The 16,426-nt window shown below is 37.3% G+C and overlaps 1 protein-coding gene across 1 annotated transcript in view; it reads right to left on the minus strand.

Moving 5' to 3' along the window:
* LVRN (laeverin) overlaps positions 1-16,426 on the minus strand; it is a 72,338-nt gene that overhangs the window by 25,246 nt on the left and 30,666 nt on the right. The window contains 8 exon segments of the mRNA XM_017888988.1: positions 186-262; positions 1,859-2,031; positions 2,440-2,505; positions 2,600-2,665; positions 3,190-3,330; positions 9,566-9,679; positions 11,173-11,327; positions 15,488-15,614. Of these exon segments, the coding sequence (XP_017744477.1) occupies positions 186-262; positions 1,859-2,031; positions 2,440-2,505; positions 2,600-2,665; positions 3,190-3,330; positions 9,566-9,679; positions 11,173-11,327; positions 15,488-15,614 (919 nt within the window).

Raw genomic sequence — 16,426 nt, forward strand, 5'->3', positions numbered from 1 at the left:
TAGGTCATTACATATTTTCACATATAATAGCTTTTGATTTGACACTTTTCTTTAAAACTCTATGTTCAACAAGAATATTTTAGTTTGAAATGAGATAGCTTTTCAAAAGCTAGATATTTCAGCATTTTATTCCCTGCCTTTATATGTGCATATATGTAAAGATGTTTTTACAATTTGTTACTTACTGCTTCTTTGATCTAGCCAAACTAAAGATTGCGTAGTTCCATTTTTTATCCAAAGAATAGGGACAATCCATGTGTCACTTATTGGAAGAAAATAAAAAATTTAGTTACTTTTCGCACATAAAAACACACACTCTGAGCCACGATTAAAGAGACGATGAAAGAGCACACAGAACTCGGGTTCTTTGGTCATTCTCTCTGGATATGCAGGCCTCTGTTCTTAGGATTACTCACCACTGTTTTTACAAGCTAGTTTTACTTTCGCTATTGTTTACTCCTCTCTCCTGTTATGTCTTATGGATTTACTTCCTTTTATAACTTACGTAGCTACTAAAACTCTTATGTCCGAAACCTTCAAGGCCTGTGTATGTTAAATTATAGACACCTGGCTTCACTCAAGGGTAGTTCAAATGCTGCAAACAGACCCAAACCCATCCATGCCCAGAGAGGTGAAAAGTAGTTTAGAAGAAAAAGCTTGACAATCACTTCAAAATACTTTCAGCCTCAAGCATTCTCCCCATCTGAAAAGTATTCAACAGGAATCATCCATGACATTTATATTTATTGAATGTCTGCATTCTTCCCACATTGCTGGATGTGACCTGGATGAAGTAGCCAACCACAGGAAGCACATTCGTCATCGGAAGAGACACTCTACTCAGAGTTTGGGCAATATTTCCAATCTTGTTAAGCTCTCAGAAACCTGGTGTCTTAAAGACTGTCAACTGTGGGTCTGTGTTTATCTGCATAGCTAAGACACACAGGTCTTCTCAAAAATCGCAGAGTAGTACAGGGAGAAGGAACTTTTGAGTGTCCCATTTCTCTCTCCTGAGGCTTTAAAGAAAGAGTAGAACTATCTGAAAATTTTGGTGATGGTATTTGAAAATTAATTACTCATTTGTGCTGATACTGCAATGAAATGTGAAGATAAAACTATCAAAACTGTTGAAAATCAGCTAATAAATTAAGAAAGGGAAGAGAAGAAGACAGGGATATAGTCTAGGCTATTTTATACTCTTTTCACTTTTACACAGTCTTTTGGGATACATGCTATTGCATGTATTTTATAGATAAGGCAACTGAAACTCACAGAGCTTAAATAATACCGAAGGTTTGAATTTTTGATAGGCCAATATCTGAACCCAGGTCTAACAGAATCTAAAGGCCATCATTCTAATGTTGTGGGTATGGCTACAAATACACAAACGCACGCATCCACACACATATGTGCACACCCCCGCACAGAACTATTCCTCAAGGAAATAGTTACCATTCAGTTTCATTTTTAAGGAAGAGAAGACTACTCTGCAATAAGACTTCCTTTCCTCTTTACTAACATATGGCAATCTATGGCTCTATCTTATTGTCTCCAACTTAGAATCCCAAGTAATTCATCACTTCTGTCTGAGGGACGAAGAGGAACACACAATACCCCACAGCTTGGGTTGCTGATGTAACCCTAAATCCCAGGGTAGGGGCACTGTGTCTTGAATCCCTAACTGCGAGTCTCTGGCCTTGCCTGGACACAAGGACTCTGCTTCACCCTAGTACACAGTCACATTGCAGAAGTGTGTATGCCCAGCAGGGGTAAAGCTTCTTCACCCACAGGCTGGATTCCATTGGGTCAGAGCTCAACCCCAAGGAAGGTGAAGACAAAGAAGAGCAAAGCTACCTACTTGCTGGTTAGAAGAGTCCGATTTTTAACCTTTTCAAGATAAAATGGCTCCTGTTTCATGATGCCAGTAGACACATTTAAAGTGATCACTGGAAAACCACTCTGGTGTGTCCAACTGTCCATTATTTTTTTTATTGTTGCTGGCAAAATAACTGTACTCTGGTCATCTATGGCCTGTTTTTAAAAATCATCACAAAAGCAGGTAAGGTTATCAGTGAAACATTTTGAAGTAGCAATCTCCAAAAAGAAGCTTGGTAGCTATTCTCTTCCTCACTTATGTAGTAGTCCTGCAGTGGGTGATCCTCTGGGGCAAATTTGGAACTCTGTTTATATATGAATGGTTCTTTAATTAATTCATTCAACAAATATGAACACATATTTATTGATCCAACATGTTCCATGCTCTGTTCTGGGCACTGGGAATATAGTGAAGACTAAAGACACTACCCGTGACCTAAGGGAGTTCTACAACAAGACAAAGTTGTTTTCCTGTGGAACTGCCATTCACCCACGGCCTCCCAGTCTTTTCCAGTATCATACAAAACAACTCAGCAAGAGCGTGTCAGAAAGTAGGACAATGACCATTTGAAAGTGCCTCCACAGATCATCTTGCTCAGCATTTGAGTAGGAAAACGTCTTCAAATATGACTGTAAAAAGAGAAAAGTTAAGGTTAAAATAAATAACATGCCAAAGCAATTTATGTTTACTGCCATCCAGGTAACAACTATTTTGCAAGCTCACCTTGAGCGCACTGACAAATAAATGCTCATTCAAGAAGCCAGAAAGCATCCGGGCCATAGACGCTCCCTAGGAAAAAAGAAGCTCTCCGTTATTTGAACAAAATTCAATATCTCCATACTGACACATTCCATATTTATAAGCAATATTCTGAGCTGTGCTCCTGATTGCATTTTGCATTTTAGTGGAATGTTTGAATTATTTTGGAATGTGCTAATAAAATAGTACACTAATTAAGAGGTAAAAGGTAAGCAGATGGCCTACATGTAAAGAGTACAGAGTATATAACATTTTTAAAAATTGAGTTCTTTACAGAGCAATAATAAATTTCCACCAAGCAGAAGGGTTCACCTTAAAAGTAGCAAGTTGTTAAAGTCTGTGGTTGGTGGATCCAAGCATTAATATGGGCTTGATTGATATTTGCAAGGTGAGAATTAATTTAATCATGTTTTCTGAAACCTATGTATTGAATTAAAATAAGGTTATTTTCATAAAAAGTTTTAAGTTGTATATTGATATAGGACCCTTAGAATCCATTTTATGCAACTTTCTACAAGAGTATAAAACCAAAGGAAATTTCTAACTGCTTTTACCTTGCTGTAAGTAAATAAGTCATAGAGTTCCTCTATTTCACTTGTTTTGAAATGTTCCACCTTCAAGGCCACAGCTCTAGTCACCAGGGCGTGATCTTCTCTGAGGACATTATGTAAAATGTTGGAAAAAAAGACCTCATTCTATAAAGGAAAAGATTGAGCAACATTAACTCCTGAGGTGTCACAGAAACCAAAATTCTATGGTCCTCAAATACTTTCAAAAACTGATATTGAAGAGGGAGAAAATTCAGTAATTGAGAAGTGTCTATGAATTGAAAGGTGCCAAGTAAGTCAGGATTCCTTGAAAAACAAAACTATAAGACACTTTCCTTCCCATTTGTATTCTTTTCATTTCAGTTTTAAAACTCAATTACAAAGTTAATATGGTTTCCAAAAGCCACCTACATTTCCGACAGGGAGGTCCATGGCCATCCTGAAAGGACATTCCTTAAGGTGGTTTTAATTATCTAAAATTTCATCAGTAATTTTATCAATAACTCCTTAAAATTAATCAACCTCTCTTTCATGAATATTTACAAACTAAAAGCATGCCAGATCTACAAATTCACAAAGATGCTGATGTAATAAATGAAAATTTAAAATAAATCTGGATACTACAGTTTATGGCTCATGCATTAAGATAAGGCAATTTATTATATTTTAATGAGAACCATAGGACTCTTCAAAAGACTAGCTCTCTCTTAGACACATGATAAGGGCAATTTCTCCCTGAAGTAAAGCTAGAAGAAAAACCAGTTTATAGCCAGAGAGCCTTGTGATGACAGAGCTAGAGCAAAGACCAGTGGAGAAGTTATACTGACACACGTTCATAGCCTGGAGAACCAGGTGAACCCCTCATGATCCACAGGAACCCTCAAGTCCCTACTGACTATCTTTGGGATCTGCAAGTTGACTCTCTCAGCCTTCGACAGCGTCAGATTTTCAAAACCTGTTTCACTTCCATTTGCCAATGTTCTCATCAATCCCTTTCTATAAGCAGATTATTTTTAGGCTAGTAATACCATTGATTAGGCTATTATCAAACTCTGTTTTTCCAGAAATAAGAAAACCTATCATTTAGAGCAATACATCTCAAATTTTAACATGAATAAGGATCACCAGGGGATTTTGTCAAAATCATCTTCTGATTCAGTTGGTTTGGGTTGGAGCCTGTATTTCTAATAAACAACCCGATTATGCTGATGCTGCTAGTTTGAGAATCACACTGAGTAGCAAGGATTTGGAGGAGTCATCAGTAAGCATGGATTTTATTAGTTTAACACTCAAAGCTTCTTGAGAGTGTCTCACTGGTGACCTATAAGCACAATGCAGAAAATAGAGAAAATAAAATCACCCGTAATATCGCACCCTCAGATCACCACCGTTAAAATGTTAGTGTAGCTCTTTTCCATCGTTTTTCCTATGTACTATTTATTCCCATAGTTGTAAAAACTTTTTATCTTGCTCATTTACTTATTATAGCATTTTACAATTTTGCTACCTCATCTTTATAATTATCCCTTATAATGGCTGCTGCATTATAAAGAAAACAGAAACATAAATTGAAAGAAAACAAACCAAAATGTAATAGTGTTTATCTCTGTGTGATCAAATGAAGATGATTTTCTTCTTTTCAAAGTACAGCAGATAGAAATTTTGCAAAAGAAAAACCTTAAAATATATAAATACATAGCTGCATAATAACCCATCGGGTCAATGGCCCATAATTGATTCAATCATTTCCCTTTTATTAGCTAGGCATTTAAGTTACTTTAAGCTTTTTGCTGTTTTAACCAGTTTTAATGAACATTTTTGCACATACTGCTTCTCTACATTTTGTGGGTCTCCCCTAACCCCATCAGAACAAATTGTCTTTCTTTCTTCTGCCTGCCTGGCATAAGGTTTTATGTAGTCTTCTTGATATCACTATAACCATACAAGGTAATTAATGACTGAGACAAACACCTCTTCCTCAACACCCTAGAGGTCTTTCTACTCTGGGCCTCCCATAAAGTGATGCTGTCCATAGCCTATTTCAGTTCTATTGGAGGGAAACATTACATAAAACATGACGTCAGCTTTAAAAAAAAAAACAAAAAACAAAAAACAAAAAAACTAGCTACTGCATATAGTGATTAGATAATGTGAATCTGTATATTCACCATTAATTTGTCCCACAAGCTGCAATATGTCAGAGAAGGCCTATTAAAGTTTCTTCCTTTTTTTTTTTTTGGAGACAGTCTCACTCTGTTGCCCAGGCTGGAGTGCACTGGTGTGGTCAGAGCTCGCCGCAACTTCAATTTCCTAGGCTCAAGCAATCGTCTCACCGCAGCCTCCTGAGCAGCTGGGACTACAAGGGTGCACCACCATGCCCAGCTAACTAAAAAAAAATTTAGTAGAAACGAGATTTCGCTATGTTGCCCAGGCTGGTCTTAAACTCCTGAGCTTAAGAGATTCTCTCACCTTGGCCTCCCAAAGTGTTGGAATTACAGGTGTGAGCCACCACACACAGCATAGAATCTACTCTTATCCTTAGAAATATAACACTATTTATTGTAATAAATTTGTACAGAATATCATGATGATTAAAAACACAGAATCTGGAGTTAAAGTGCCTGTGTATGAATCCTTCCTCAGTCCTTTAGGAGTTAAGTGACTCATCAAAGACCACCAACTTTATCTCTCTGAAACTCAGTTGCCATCTGAAAATGGGTAAAACAACAATGTCCTCAAAGGATTATTATGAGGACTAAATTAATTTTCATAATGTTACAAGCACAACAGATAGCAAATAGGACATGCTCCATTAGGGTTAACCACTGCGGTGATTACTTACCATTATTTTTATTATTATCCTTCAGAATTGTTCTGAGGATTGAATGAGATAATATAAATAATTCTATTTAAGTACATAAAACTAGTACCTAGTTAGTGGTAGCTGTCTCAACAGTACCTAGCAGATGCCATTATCATCTGTTGAATGACTGCATGAAACCCATTTTACAATGAGGAACTAAAGCTCAGAGGTGTTCATCTGCCTGCCTCAGCTTACCATTATAGTAAAGACAGAGTAACATCTGATGGCTGCAGTGCCCATATGTACCTTTTCCCTTCACCAAGTCTGCTGCTTTCTTAGATCAGGCAGCAGGAAGGTGTAGGAAAGTCAGTGAGTGGTAATGTCAGGGCTAGAGCTTCAGAGTTCCAGAAAGCCTTCGTCCTTAATGTTCTGACCCCTTGAGCATAATCCATTCATATCAGCTGAAACTAGACCTTGAAATAGAAAAAAATTGAAAATCTGTTTCTGCCTAAGGGTCTATGATTCTGTTACTCAATTTCAATCACATTATTAGATTAAAAGGAGGTTAAAGTTCTTGATCTCCAAAAATCTTTGAAAGGAAAGCTAAGATTTTTAAAAACAAAGAACGTGGCAATGTCCTCAATCGCCAGGATCTGACGCTTTCACTCAGCTCCACAAGCAACTAAGAGATATAGAAAAGAGTGACTAACAAACTAATGATAAAAAGAAATAATTAAAAGGTACAAAAAGAGACTAACGTAATCTTACCTTCAAAATACCAGGAAGATGTTTTGGCAAGTTTTGCGAGATGCTGATAATACCTTAACCATTTTAGTTGTTATAAGAGGTAACTGAAATTGATGTTCATGATGTATTCTATCTACTTAAGAAAATAGAGTAAATTTCATTGTCTTACAGGAATTAAACTTCTTCCCTTATTAACTCTATCCACAGAGTTAACTTAGGACATATTCAACTGCTTTTAAAAGAAGTTAGAGATGGCACTAACCATGAGTGAATAAAAGTTATGAAAGAGAGATACAAATGATTTTGTAGGCATAGAGTAAGTGGAAAGGACTGTTGGAGACAGCTAAGACAATAAATACATACTATATGTAGATAAAGTATATATATATATATATATATGAAAAGAATTGTATATTGAAGTCACACACACACACACCATTAGCTTCTTGAGGATAAGAACAATCCAGTGTGTTTTTGCCATAGAGCACAGTGGTTAAAAGCATGGGATTCGCAGTTGGCGTGACCTGGAATTGAATCTCAGTTCTGACATTTAATAACTATGAGAGCTTGAGCAACTTACTTAATGCTTCTATACCTCAGTTTCCTCATGTGTAAAATAGAAATAACAACAGCACTCATACGGTTGGTTTGTGGACTGAATAAGATGATGTATGTATAGTGCTCACACTGCCTGGCACTTAAGTTCTAAGTACTCACTGAATGGTAAATACAGTATTATTGTTGTTATCGTCATGCTTGTCATCAGACTAGACCCAGACAGCTGGTTATAAAATCAGGCCTGTCCCAATTGGGCAAATGACCTTGGGCAAGTCATTTAACCTTTCAGTACTTCAGTCTCCTGATCTATACAGTGATATCCAAACTTTCCTCCAGGACAAGTAGGGCCTGTGCATAGTCCACGGGGAGGAAGAGAGAGGCGCTGCCGAGTGACTGGGCTGGGGGACTCTCATAGGATGTCTGTAAAGGGCGGGGAGGTGGCATGGAACTCGGGTGTTAAAAGCCTGCACTACATCAGTGCTTGCCAGATGCTGTGATTTCATAAACAGATAAAAAGAGATTTTTTAAAAGGTTTCTGTGGCACTAAGATAGGCTTGCCAACTTTTTTTTCCTGCCAAACTATCAACCAAAACAAGTACCATCTACCTACCGTCCATTATCAAGTTTCATAAAAGGAGGAAAGCTTACTTCCAAAATAATAGAAAGAATATCATCTTAGAATTTCCTTCAGAATGAATAGATTTAGCCTGTAAAGAAGATCCAGCAAGTGGAGATAGCATTAAATATTAATAAATCCTTTGAATGAGTGAAGGCAGGGAGGAGAAAAGAGGTCAATAATCCAGCCTTGGAACAACGGGAGCTGAGATGAGACGGGGACCAGCAAAGAGGCAGGAAGGAGCAATCCTGAGGACCAGAGAGGTTACAGGAGACTGAAGAGAGGAGGGGAAGAAGATGCAAACCAAGAAAGGACCTCTGGTTTATAAAAGAAGTGAGGTTGGCCGGGCGCGGTGGCTCACGCCTGTAATCCCAGCACTTTGGGAGGCCGAGACGCGGGCGGATTCACGAGTCAGGAGATCGAGACCATTCCGGGCTAATCATCGGGTGAAACCCCGTCTCTACTAAAAAATTACAAAAAACTAGCCGGCGAGATGGCGGCGCCTGTATCCCAGCTACTCGGGAGGCTGAGGCAGGAGAATGGCGGAACCGGGAGGCAGAGCTTGCAGTTGAGCTGAGATCCGGCCACTGCCACTCCAGTCCGGGCGACAGAGCGAGGCTCCGTCTCAAAAAAAAAAAAAAAAAAAAAAAAAGGAAGCTAGGTTTATACCAAAAGATAACATTAAGTCTAAACATTTAATTTAGATAGCTAAATCAAATCCATTTGGTTTTATCATGGCATTCTAAAAGCACTACATAATTACTCTAAATAAATTAAATATCAGAAGTAAAACCTACAGTTGAAAGAATTAGATTTGCACATGGATGTATTTATTTTTCAATATTACTATTTACTCAAATTAGCAAAACAATATCAGCAATAATATTAAATATGAAGTATCATATTACTTACAAAAGCCATGCACTACTGTTACAGTTGCTTTAAAATACAGTCTAGGTTGGGCATGGTAGCTCACGCCTGTAATCCCAGTACTTGGGAGGCCGAGGCTGGTGGACCTTTGAGACCAGTCTGGGCAACATGGCGAAACCCCATCTCTACAAAAAATACAAAAATTATCTGGGGATCGTGGCACACGCCTGTAGTCCCAGCTATTCGGAAGGCTGAGGTGGGAGAACTGCTTGAGCCCAGGAGGTCCAGACTGCAGTGAGTCAAGATCGCGCTACCACACTCCAGCTTGGGTGACAGAGCAAGACCCTGTCTCCAGCCTGGGTGACAGAGCAAGACCTAGACTATATACATATATAGGCCATATAGTAGGAATAAGAAATATATGCAGTAGGAATAAGTGAAAATAATCTTAGGCAGTCATTTAAAATCTTTTTGAAAAAGATCTAATGATTTGTAGAAATGCTCAGGATTATGAAGTGGAAATACGAATAGGTAGAAATACGAAGTAGAATATGAAGTAAAAAAAGCAATATAAAAGTTTATGTAATTCCCACTTTCAAAAACATTTACAATAGATAAAAGCCTGGAATTTAAAAAAATATATCAAAACGATAACAAATTATTTTGGTATTATAGGTAATTTATTATTTCTTGTATTTTCGTATATTTTATACATTTTCAAGAATTAATATGCATTACTTCTATAATTAGGAGAAAAAATGTTAAATAAACTTAATAAACATACTTACTCTTGGGAGTTTAGGATTAAAGTAGTTAATTACTTCAAACTCAAAATAAGATGCAAAACCCTCCTTGAGCCAGATGTTGTTCCACCAATTCATGGTAACCAAGTTTCCAAACCACTTTTGGAAATGAGAAGAAAAAAGAGCTTTCTTAAATTCAATTTTTAAGTTATATTCATTGTAATTGCATGTTAAGTAAATGTAAGGTCGAAAGACATAATTAAAATTTATTTGCCATCAATAACAAAACTTGAAGACAGGACAGCCAAAAAACAAGTTGTTGTTTTCACATAAGGAGATATTAGTCATGCATTTCTCAGAAATATTCCATGTTCAGTGATTAAAAGCAATTTTTGTTTTAAAACTGCGATGTTTAAACATAAGGTCAGTTAGAATAGCATTTCTTAAACTGTCCACTTGGCCCAAAAGTTGTTTTTAGTTCCTTAAAACAGAAGCCCTGAATGCTGACTTGCCACCTACTAATTCTAGTACCTTATACTCTAAATAGGCTACAACTGGATTTTACTTTAAGCAGTTGTTTATATTTTAAGAACATAATTTGATCTGTGCCATGTACAAATCACTCAAGTAATCATATGTTCTGCAATATGGTTCAGCTGTCATTATTTTCTGTTTGAACTAAACAGAAAAAAAAAAAAAAACAGTGTCAAATATGAAGTAAAAACCCAGGGGATGATGAACAGGATTAGGAAAGAAAAACAATGATTTCCAAACTAACAAACCCAAGGCCTGGTATTTAACCAAATTCTTATAACAGCTATAATTACTAATAGCCTGTATTGCAAAACAATGTGTCACTTAGGCTATCATAAAAAATAACACTTTGGGTGACTTAATAAAACTTGTGAATGTGTGTGTTTTACTGTGCATCAGGGTATTAGTCAATCCTTTATAGTAAACTGCTCTTTTCCAAAACTTCTTATGGAGCCACATTACTAAGATAACATCGTTGAGACTATTTCTTTCTTAATAGATTTGTATTAATGGAGCAGACACTGAAATGCAGATATGAAAATCTTCATCAAATTAAACAGCTAAACTTCTAAAATCCCAATGCAAAAGCAAATAGATCTGATTAAATGGATTATCGTTTACACAACCACTGGGAATGCAGCTCAAGGGTTAATTATTGCCACCTTGCTAATGTATAACCTGCATCCATTTAACCTCTCTCCAACAACAGCAACAACAACTAGAAATTTATAACAATCTGCTGATGAAATGTGCATAGCTTTCAGTGATCCTTTTGAATAGCCCTTAGTTTAGGTGAAATGAAAATAAAATACTCCTGTGTCTGCATGGCTTACTTTTCCTGAAGAGGACTTTGTGGAGCAAAGTTAATTGTTGGATGTAAATACCCAGCCCTCAGCCGAACTGTACAGTCTCCTCCCTATGATCTGTCACCAGTAGTTCAAATCTACCCTGAGTCTGAGTTTTCCGTATTTTTACTCGCTGTCATACTTTGTGATGTTTTTCTTTTTAAAATATGGTATTTTAAAAGATGGCAGGGTCTTATTGGGGTTTTTATGCTATTTTGGTAGCGCACCTGGAAAATAACTTCACGTGAAATAAAAGAACATTTTACCACATGCCTGGTGTCCAATCTCGTGGGAGACAATGTAGGAGATCAGAATCTTTTTTTCTGTTAGTTGATCTTTTGGTTCCAACAACAATACTGATTCATCAAATATCATTAGTCCCCAGTTTTCCATTGCATGGTTGTCAAAACTAGGCAAGGCAATTATATCTAAGTGGATTTAAATGGAGGAGAATATAAAATAATATTTTCCAAAAAATGGGATTTTTTAAATATCTCAAAATGAAATCATAAAATTGCCAAAAAATATGAGAATATTTATAACCTGAAGGCACAGAAAGCTTTTTAAAGACTAATACCAAAGACAAAACCCAGCAAATAAATTATTTTGACTATGTTAAAATAAAATATTCTTGATAAAGGACTTGTATTCAAAGATACAAAGAATGCTTATAACTCAGCATTAAGGAAACAAACCACCCAACCACAAAATGAGCAAAAGATCTGAACATACACCTCACTAAAGAAGATATATAAATGGCAAATACACATATGAAAAGATGCCCAACATCAATTGTCACTGGAGAATATTAAATTAAAACAATGAGATACTACCACACACCTACTAGAATGGCTAAAATCCAAAACACTGGCAACACCAAGGGCGGATGAGGATGTGGAGCAACAGGGACTCTCATTCATTGCTTGTGGGGATGCAAAATGGTACAGTCACTATAGGTGGACCATAAGATCTGACAATTACATTCCTTGGAATTAACCCAAATGACCTGAAATCTTATGCCCACCCAAAAACCTGCACACAAATGTTTATAGAAGCTTTATTCATAATTGCTAAACGTTGGAAGCAACCAAGATGCCGTTAAATAGGCTAACAGATAAACAAACCGCAGTACATCAATACAACAGAGTATTATTCAGTGATAAGAAATGATAGATCATGCTAGGAAAAGATATGGGAAATTTTAAGTGCATGTTGCTAAGTGAAAGAAGCTGGTCTGGGAAAGCTACATACTATGCAATTCCAACTATATGACATTCTGGAATAGGCAAAACTATAAAGATAATAAAAAGATTGGTGGTTGTCAGGGATTCAGGGGAAGCAGGGGAAGATAAATCGATGGAGTACAGGAGATTTTTAAGGCAGTGAAACTATTCTGTATGATACTGCAATTGTTGATACTCATCATTATACACTTGCCAAAACCCATACTGCTGTATAATGCAAAAACTGAACCGTAAGATAAACTAGGGAGGTTAGTTAATAATAATGTTTCAATACTGTAGCAAGTGTACCATACTAATGCAAGATGTTGACAACAGGAGAAAGGAGGGAGATGGAAGGAAAGAAAGAATATATGGGAACTCTCTATTTTTTACACAATCTTCCTGTAAACCTAAAACTGCTCTAAAAATAGTCTATTTATATTAAATACTTTAGCCAGGCATGGTGGCTCATGCACATAATCTCAGCACTTTGGGAGGGCTAGGCAGGCGGATCACTTGAGATCAGGAGTTCAAGACCAGCCTGGCCAACATGGTGAAACCCTGTCTCTACTAAAAATAGAAAAATTAGCTGGGCATGGTGGTGCGCACCTGTAATCCCAGCTACTGGGGAGGCCGAGGCAGGAGAATCACTTGAACTTGGGGGACGGAGGTGTCAGTGAGGGGAGATTGCGCCACTGCACTCCAGGCTGGGTGATAGAGTCAGATGCCGTCTCAAAAAATGAATAAATAAAAATAAATATTTTAGTTCACCAAAATACACTATAAACAAATTTGAAAGGCAAAGAATAATATAGGGAAAAATATTTAAAGCATATACAACAAGCAATTAGACAACTTTTTAATATTTAAAGAACTCTGAGAAAACAGAGAAAAAACCAAACGTAAATAATGCACCAAAGAAGTACTTCAAACAGCCAAAAATCTTATTTAAAATGGTCATCATTAATCATCAAAATCAAAATTAAAATGATTTATCTTTAAAATACATAGGAGTCTAATAATTAATATGTGTAGGCATAGGAAATTTGGCACAGAGCCTACAGGTAAAGTGTCAACCAGCACCATAATAATCCAAACACCTAGCTCTATCAGTCACTATAATATTTTGATATTCAGTCCAACTTTTGACTTGAGAGTGAATTAAAATGATAGCAACATGAGAAAAAATACTGTTCTATATAAGGGATACATGAACACCATTCACATAATCTTAGATTCTAAAGTTTAGAATTCATTGAACAAGCTACAAGAAAATAAGCTAAAAGGACAACACAGAAGAAATAAACCAAATTGGTCTTCACCCAACTCACTGGCGGTGAGGGTGTGGCATATGCGGGAAATGCTGGTAGGGGAGGCGTTTGTTTTGTTTTGTTTGTGACTCAGCAAAGAGTTAAAGCAATTAAGAAACATTAGTTATCTTTCTCCTAAAAACCCAGTAATAGAGGAACTCTTTATTTTAATCACCTATCAATAAAAATAAGGTTTTGATTGAGTGCCTCCGATGAGCGCTCACAGGGTAACATCAGTTGAGATGCTATGAAGGTTACAAAGAAAGTATCAAATGTATCCCTGATGTCCAGGAATTAATAATCTGGTCAGAATTTAAGTGGAATTACTGAACTAATCACATATATTTATTTCCTCCATCCCCCAAAAAGTTTGCTGTTGACCACCTGACTGCCATAGGTTCTAGAGGTACAAAGAAAAAGACCCTTCAGATCCTAACTCCAAGATCTAATGAGGGAGATAATTAAAACACAATTGGTCAAGAGTTCAAATGGAGGAATACGCAGGATGCTGTGGAAGTGTGAGAAAAGAAGTCAGGGAAGGCTTCCTGGATGAGGAGGCACTGAGTTGAGAAACCAAAGGGAATTAAGCAGTGGATAGAAGGCATTTCAGGATGTGCAAACTGCATGTGTAAGAGCCTGGTGGAGACAAGAGGAAGGTGAACGCATAGGAGTGAGCAGAGACAGAGCTAGAGCATCCTTCCCACTCAGGAACTGCCAAAAGCCCTGAGAGGTTGGTAAGAGAAGCACCTTTAGAAAGACATGGTACTGACTTCAGACTTAACACTCAGGGCAATGGGAGGTCACACAGAGGTTTTAAAGAGAACAGTAACATGATCAGATTTGCTCTGGAAAGATCCTTTTGGTTTCATATGAAGGATGGCTTGGAGGGAATGTGGAGAAGCTATGAGAGTACAGCTGTGGTGGAGATGATGATGAAAACTAGGGAGAACCAGGGGGACAGTAAGAAGTGAGTGGATGGATGGATGGATATAGGGGATGATAAGGCGACTAATCAGATCGAGGGTGTACTTCAAGGGAACAGGGTGTCAAGGATGACTCTGGACTTCTCATCTAAATAAATACAAATAGAACTTTTCTTGCCAAGACAAGCGGCATCTTGGGAGCCTCAAGCCCCAGAAATGCCAGGAGCTTAGTCTCCATGCCTGAGCTCCTGTTGCCTCCAAATCCCTGAATGATAGGTGTTACCTCCAGGATTTCTGTATGGGCCGAGGGTGGTTTCCATCCCTTCATTCCCCATTCCTCCTTAGCCAGAATGCTCAAGCTGCAGAGATCCTGACTTCCTGGGGTTCAGAAGGCTCAAGCTCCCAAATATTTACTCCCCACCTTCTTCCACTATCTGCCAGTATAGGCAGAGCATACTTTTTCCAAGTCTTCAACTAACGTGTCAGAGGAACAAAATACATTTACATGATACTTTCAATTTAGAGAGAAAAAACATTGAGCAACTTTCTGAGCTGAGTGACTCATACAATTTTAAGGACATACCAAACAGGTCTATGAAAGGTTAAATATTTACGTATTTCCTTAAGGATCATATTATATTCACATATCATTCCAATTTTATACAATGCAAATTCACAGTTGGGACCACTAAGTCCTAATTCAGTGATTCACAGCTAATGGATATTTTAAAAAGTACAACTTAGTAAAGAGAACTGAAGTAACTTCTGAAAGCCCGCTAGCTAAAGTGATCCAGACACAGCATTGCAAACTTGCAGTATGAGAGAAAACGCCTGAACACGAAAGAGAAAGCAGGGTCTAGAGGATGGGAGGCTTCCATTGAGTAGCCAGGAGAGACCTAAAAAGTCTGAGAGCTCTTCAGCAGCTGCTGAGCACGTGGCTCTGTACAGAGAAAGAACCGGTGGGCCCCTGTGTGTTTCAGAAGGTGTAAGACATAGGTCATGAGGCTAACTCCAAAACAGCACCTAAATGGTGACAGTGGATCCTTATGGGTTTGTCTGTGTATCTTGAGGCCTCAACCAAGGGCCCAAATAACAGGAAACCAAATGCACTGAAAGGAAAAGATGACCTCACCTGCTTTTGGAAGAGAGTAACTGATATTAAACAAATCCTCCAGAAAAGAGAAGGTGGGACCTGTGATGTTCAAAGCAAAGTCTGCACTTGCATTTGCAATGGCATCTTTCCGGGCCCAGATACGTATCTAAATCAAAACCGTTAAACAGTGATTAGGAAAACCAGTAGTGATTTTGTAAAGAAGCAGTCTGCTTGCTCCAATTCCCTGCTGCTGAGTCAAAGTCTTACCTTTTCAGAAGAAGCTACATAATAAAATGCTTGCATGCCTACATGTCCTGAGACAACCCCTGAAGGCTGTTCACTAAGTTATGAACAGTGATTCCCCCGAAAGTGTATTTCAGTCTTTGACAGTAGCATGTATAATCTGGAATCATAAAACAACCCTTGGAATGGGTCATACCACCATCTATTCCTACAGTAAGTGTAGATTCTATGGGCATTTTGTACACTTTAGGCCCTTGCTTCCCATTTCAGGATATATTACTAATGATCTAAAACAGAATTGCACTGTGAGTGGAAGTTATATAGTATGGTACATATTAAGCATTTTTAAATCATGCAAATTTAAAATGGTTTGGCAGTTAGAACATTAATAGTCCTACTTTACTTTCAAAATTTGAAATAAGGTTAATTCTCCTAATTTAAAAAAGTTCATCAAATGCCTCATAATTTTAAAGTTGTCGAAGCAAGTAAATTAAAATTCTCTTGTTATTCTCTTGCAAAATGACACTTCCACTTTAGCAAGGAAAAGGAAATCTCTGCCATGTTTTGTCTGTTTTGTGTGACCACACTATTGTTTGGGTAATTGGAGTTTATTTGTGTGATTTTGGTGAGTAATATTCTATTGTTTTAACATTAATTTTTACTGTAAATTGAAAGTATTGTAAACTCTACAAAAACAAAAGGTAAGTATTTTTTTTTTTTTTTTTTTTTTTTTTT

This window comes from Rhinopithecus bieti, unplaced genomic scaffold (genome assembly GCF_001698545.2).
Source record: "Rhinopithecus bieti isolate Rb0 unplaced genomic scaffold, ASM169854v2 scaffold_18504, whole genome shotgun sequence".
Classification (NCBI taxonomy): Eukaryota; Metazoa; Chordata; class Mammalia; order Primates; family Cercopithecidae; genus Rhinopithecus; species Rhinopithecus bieti.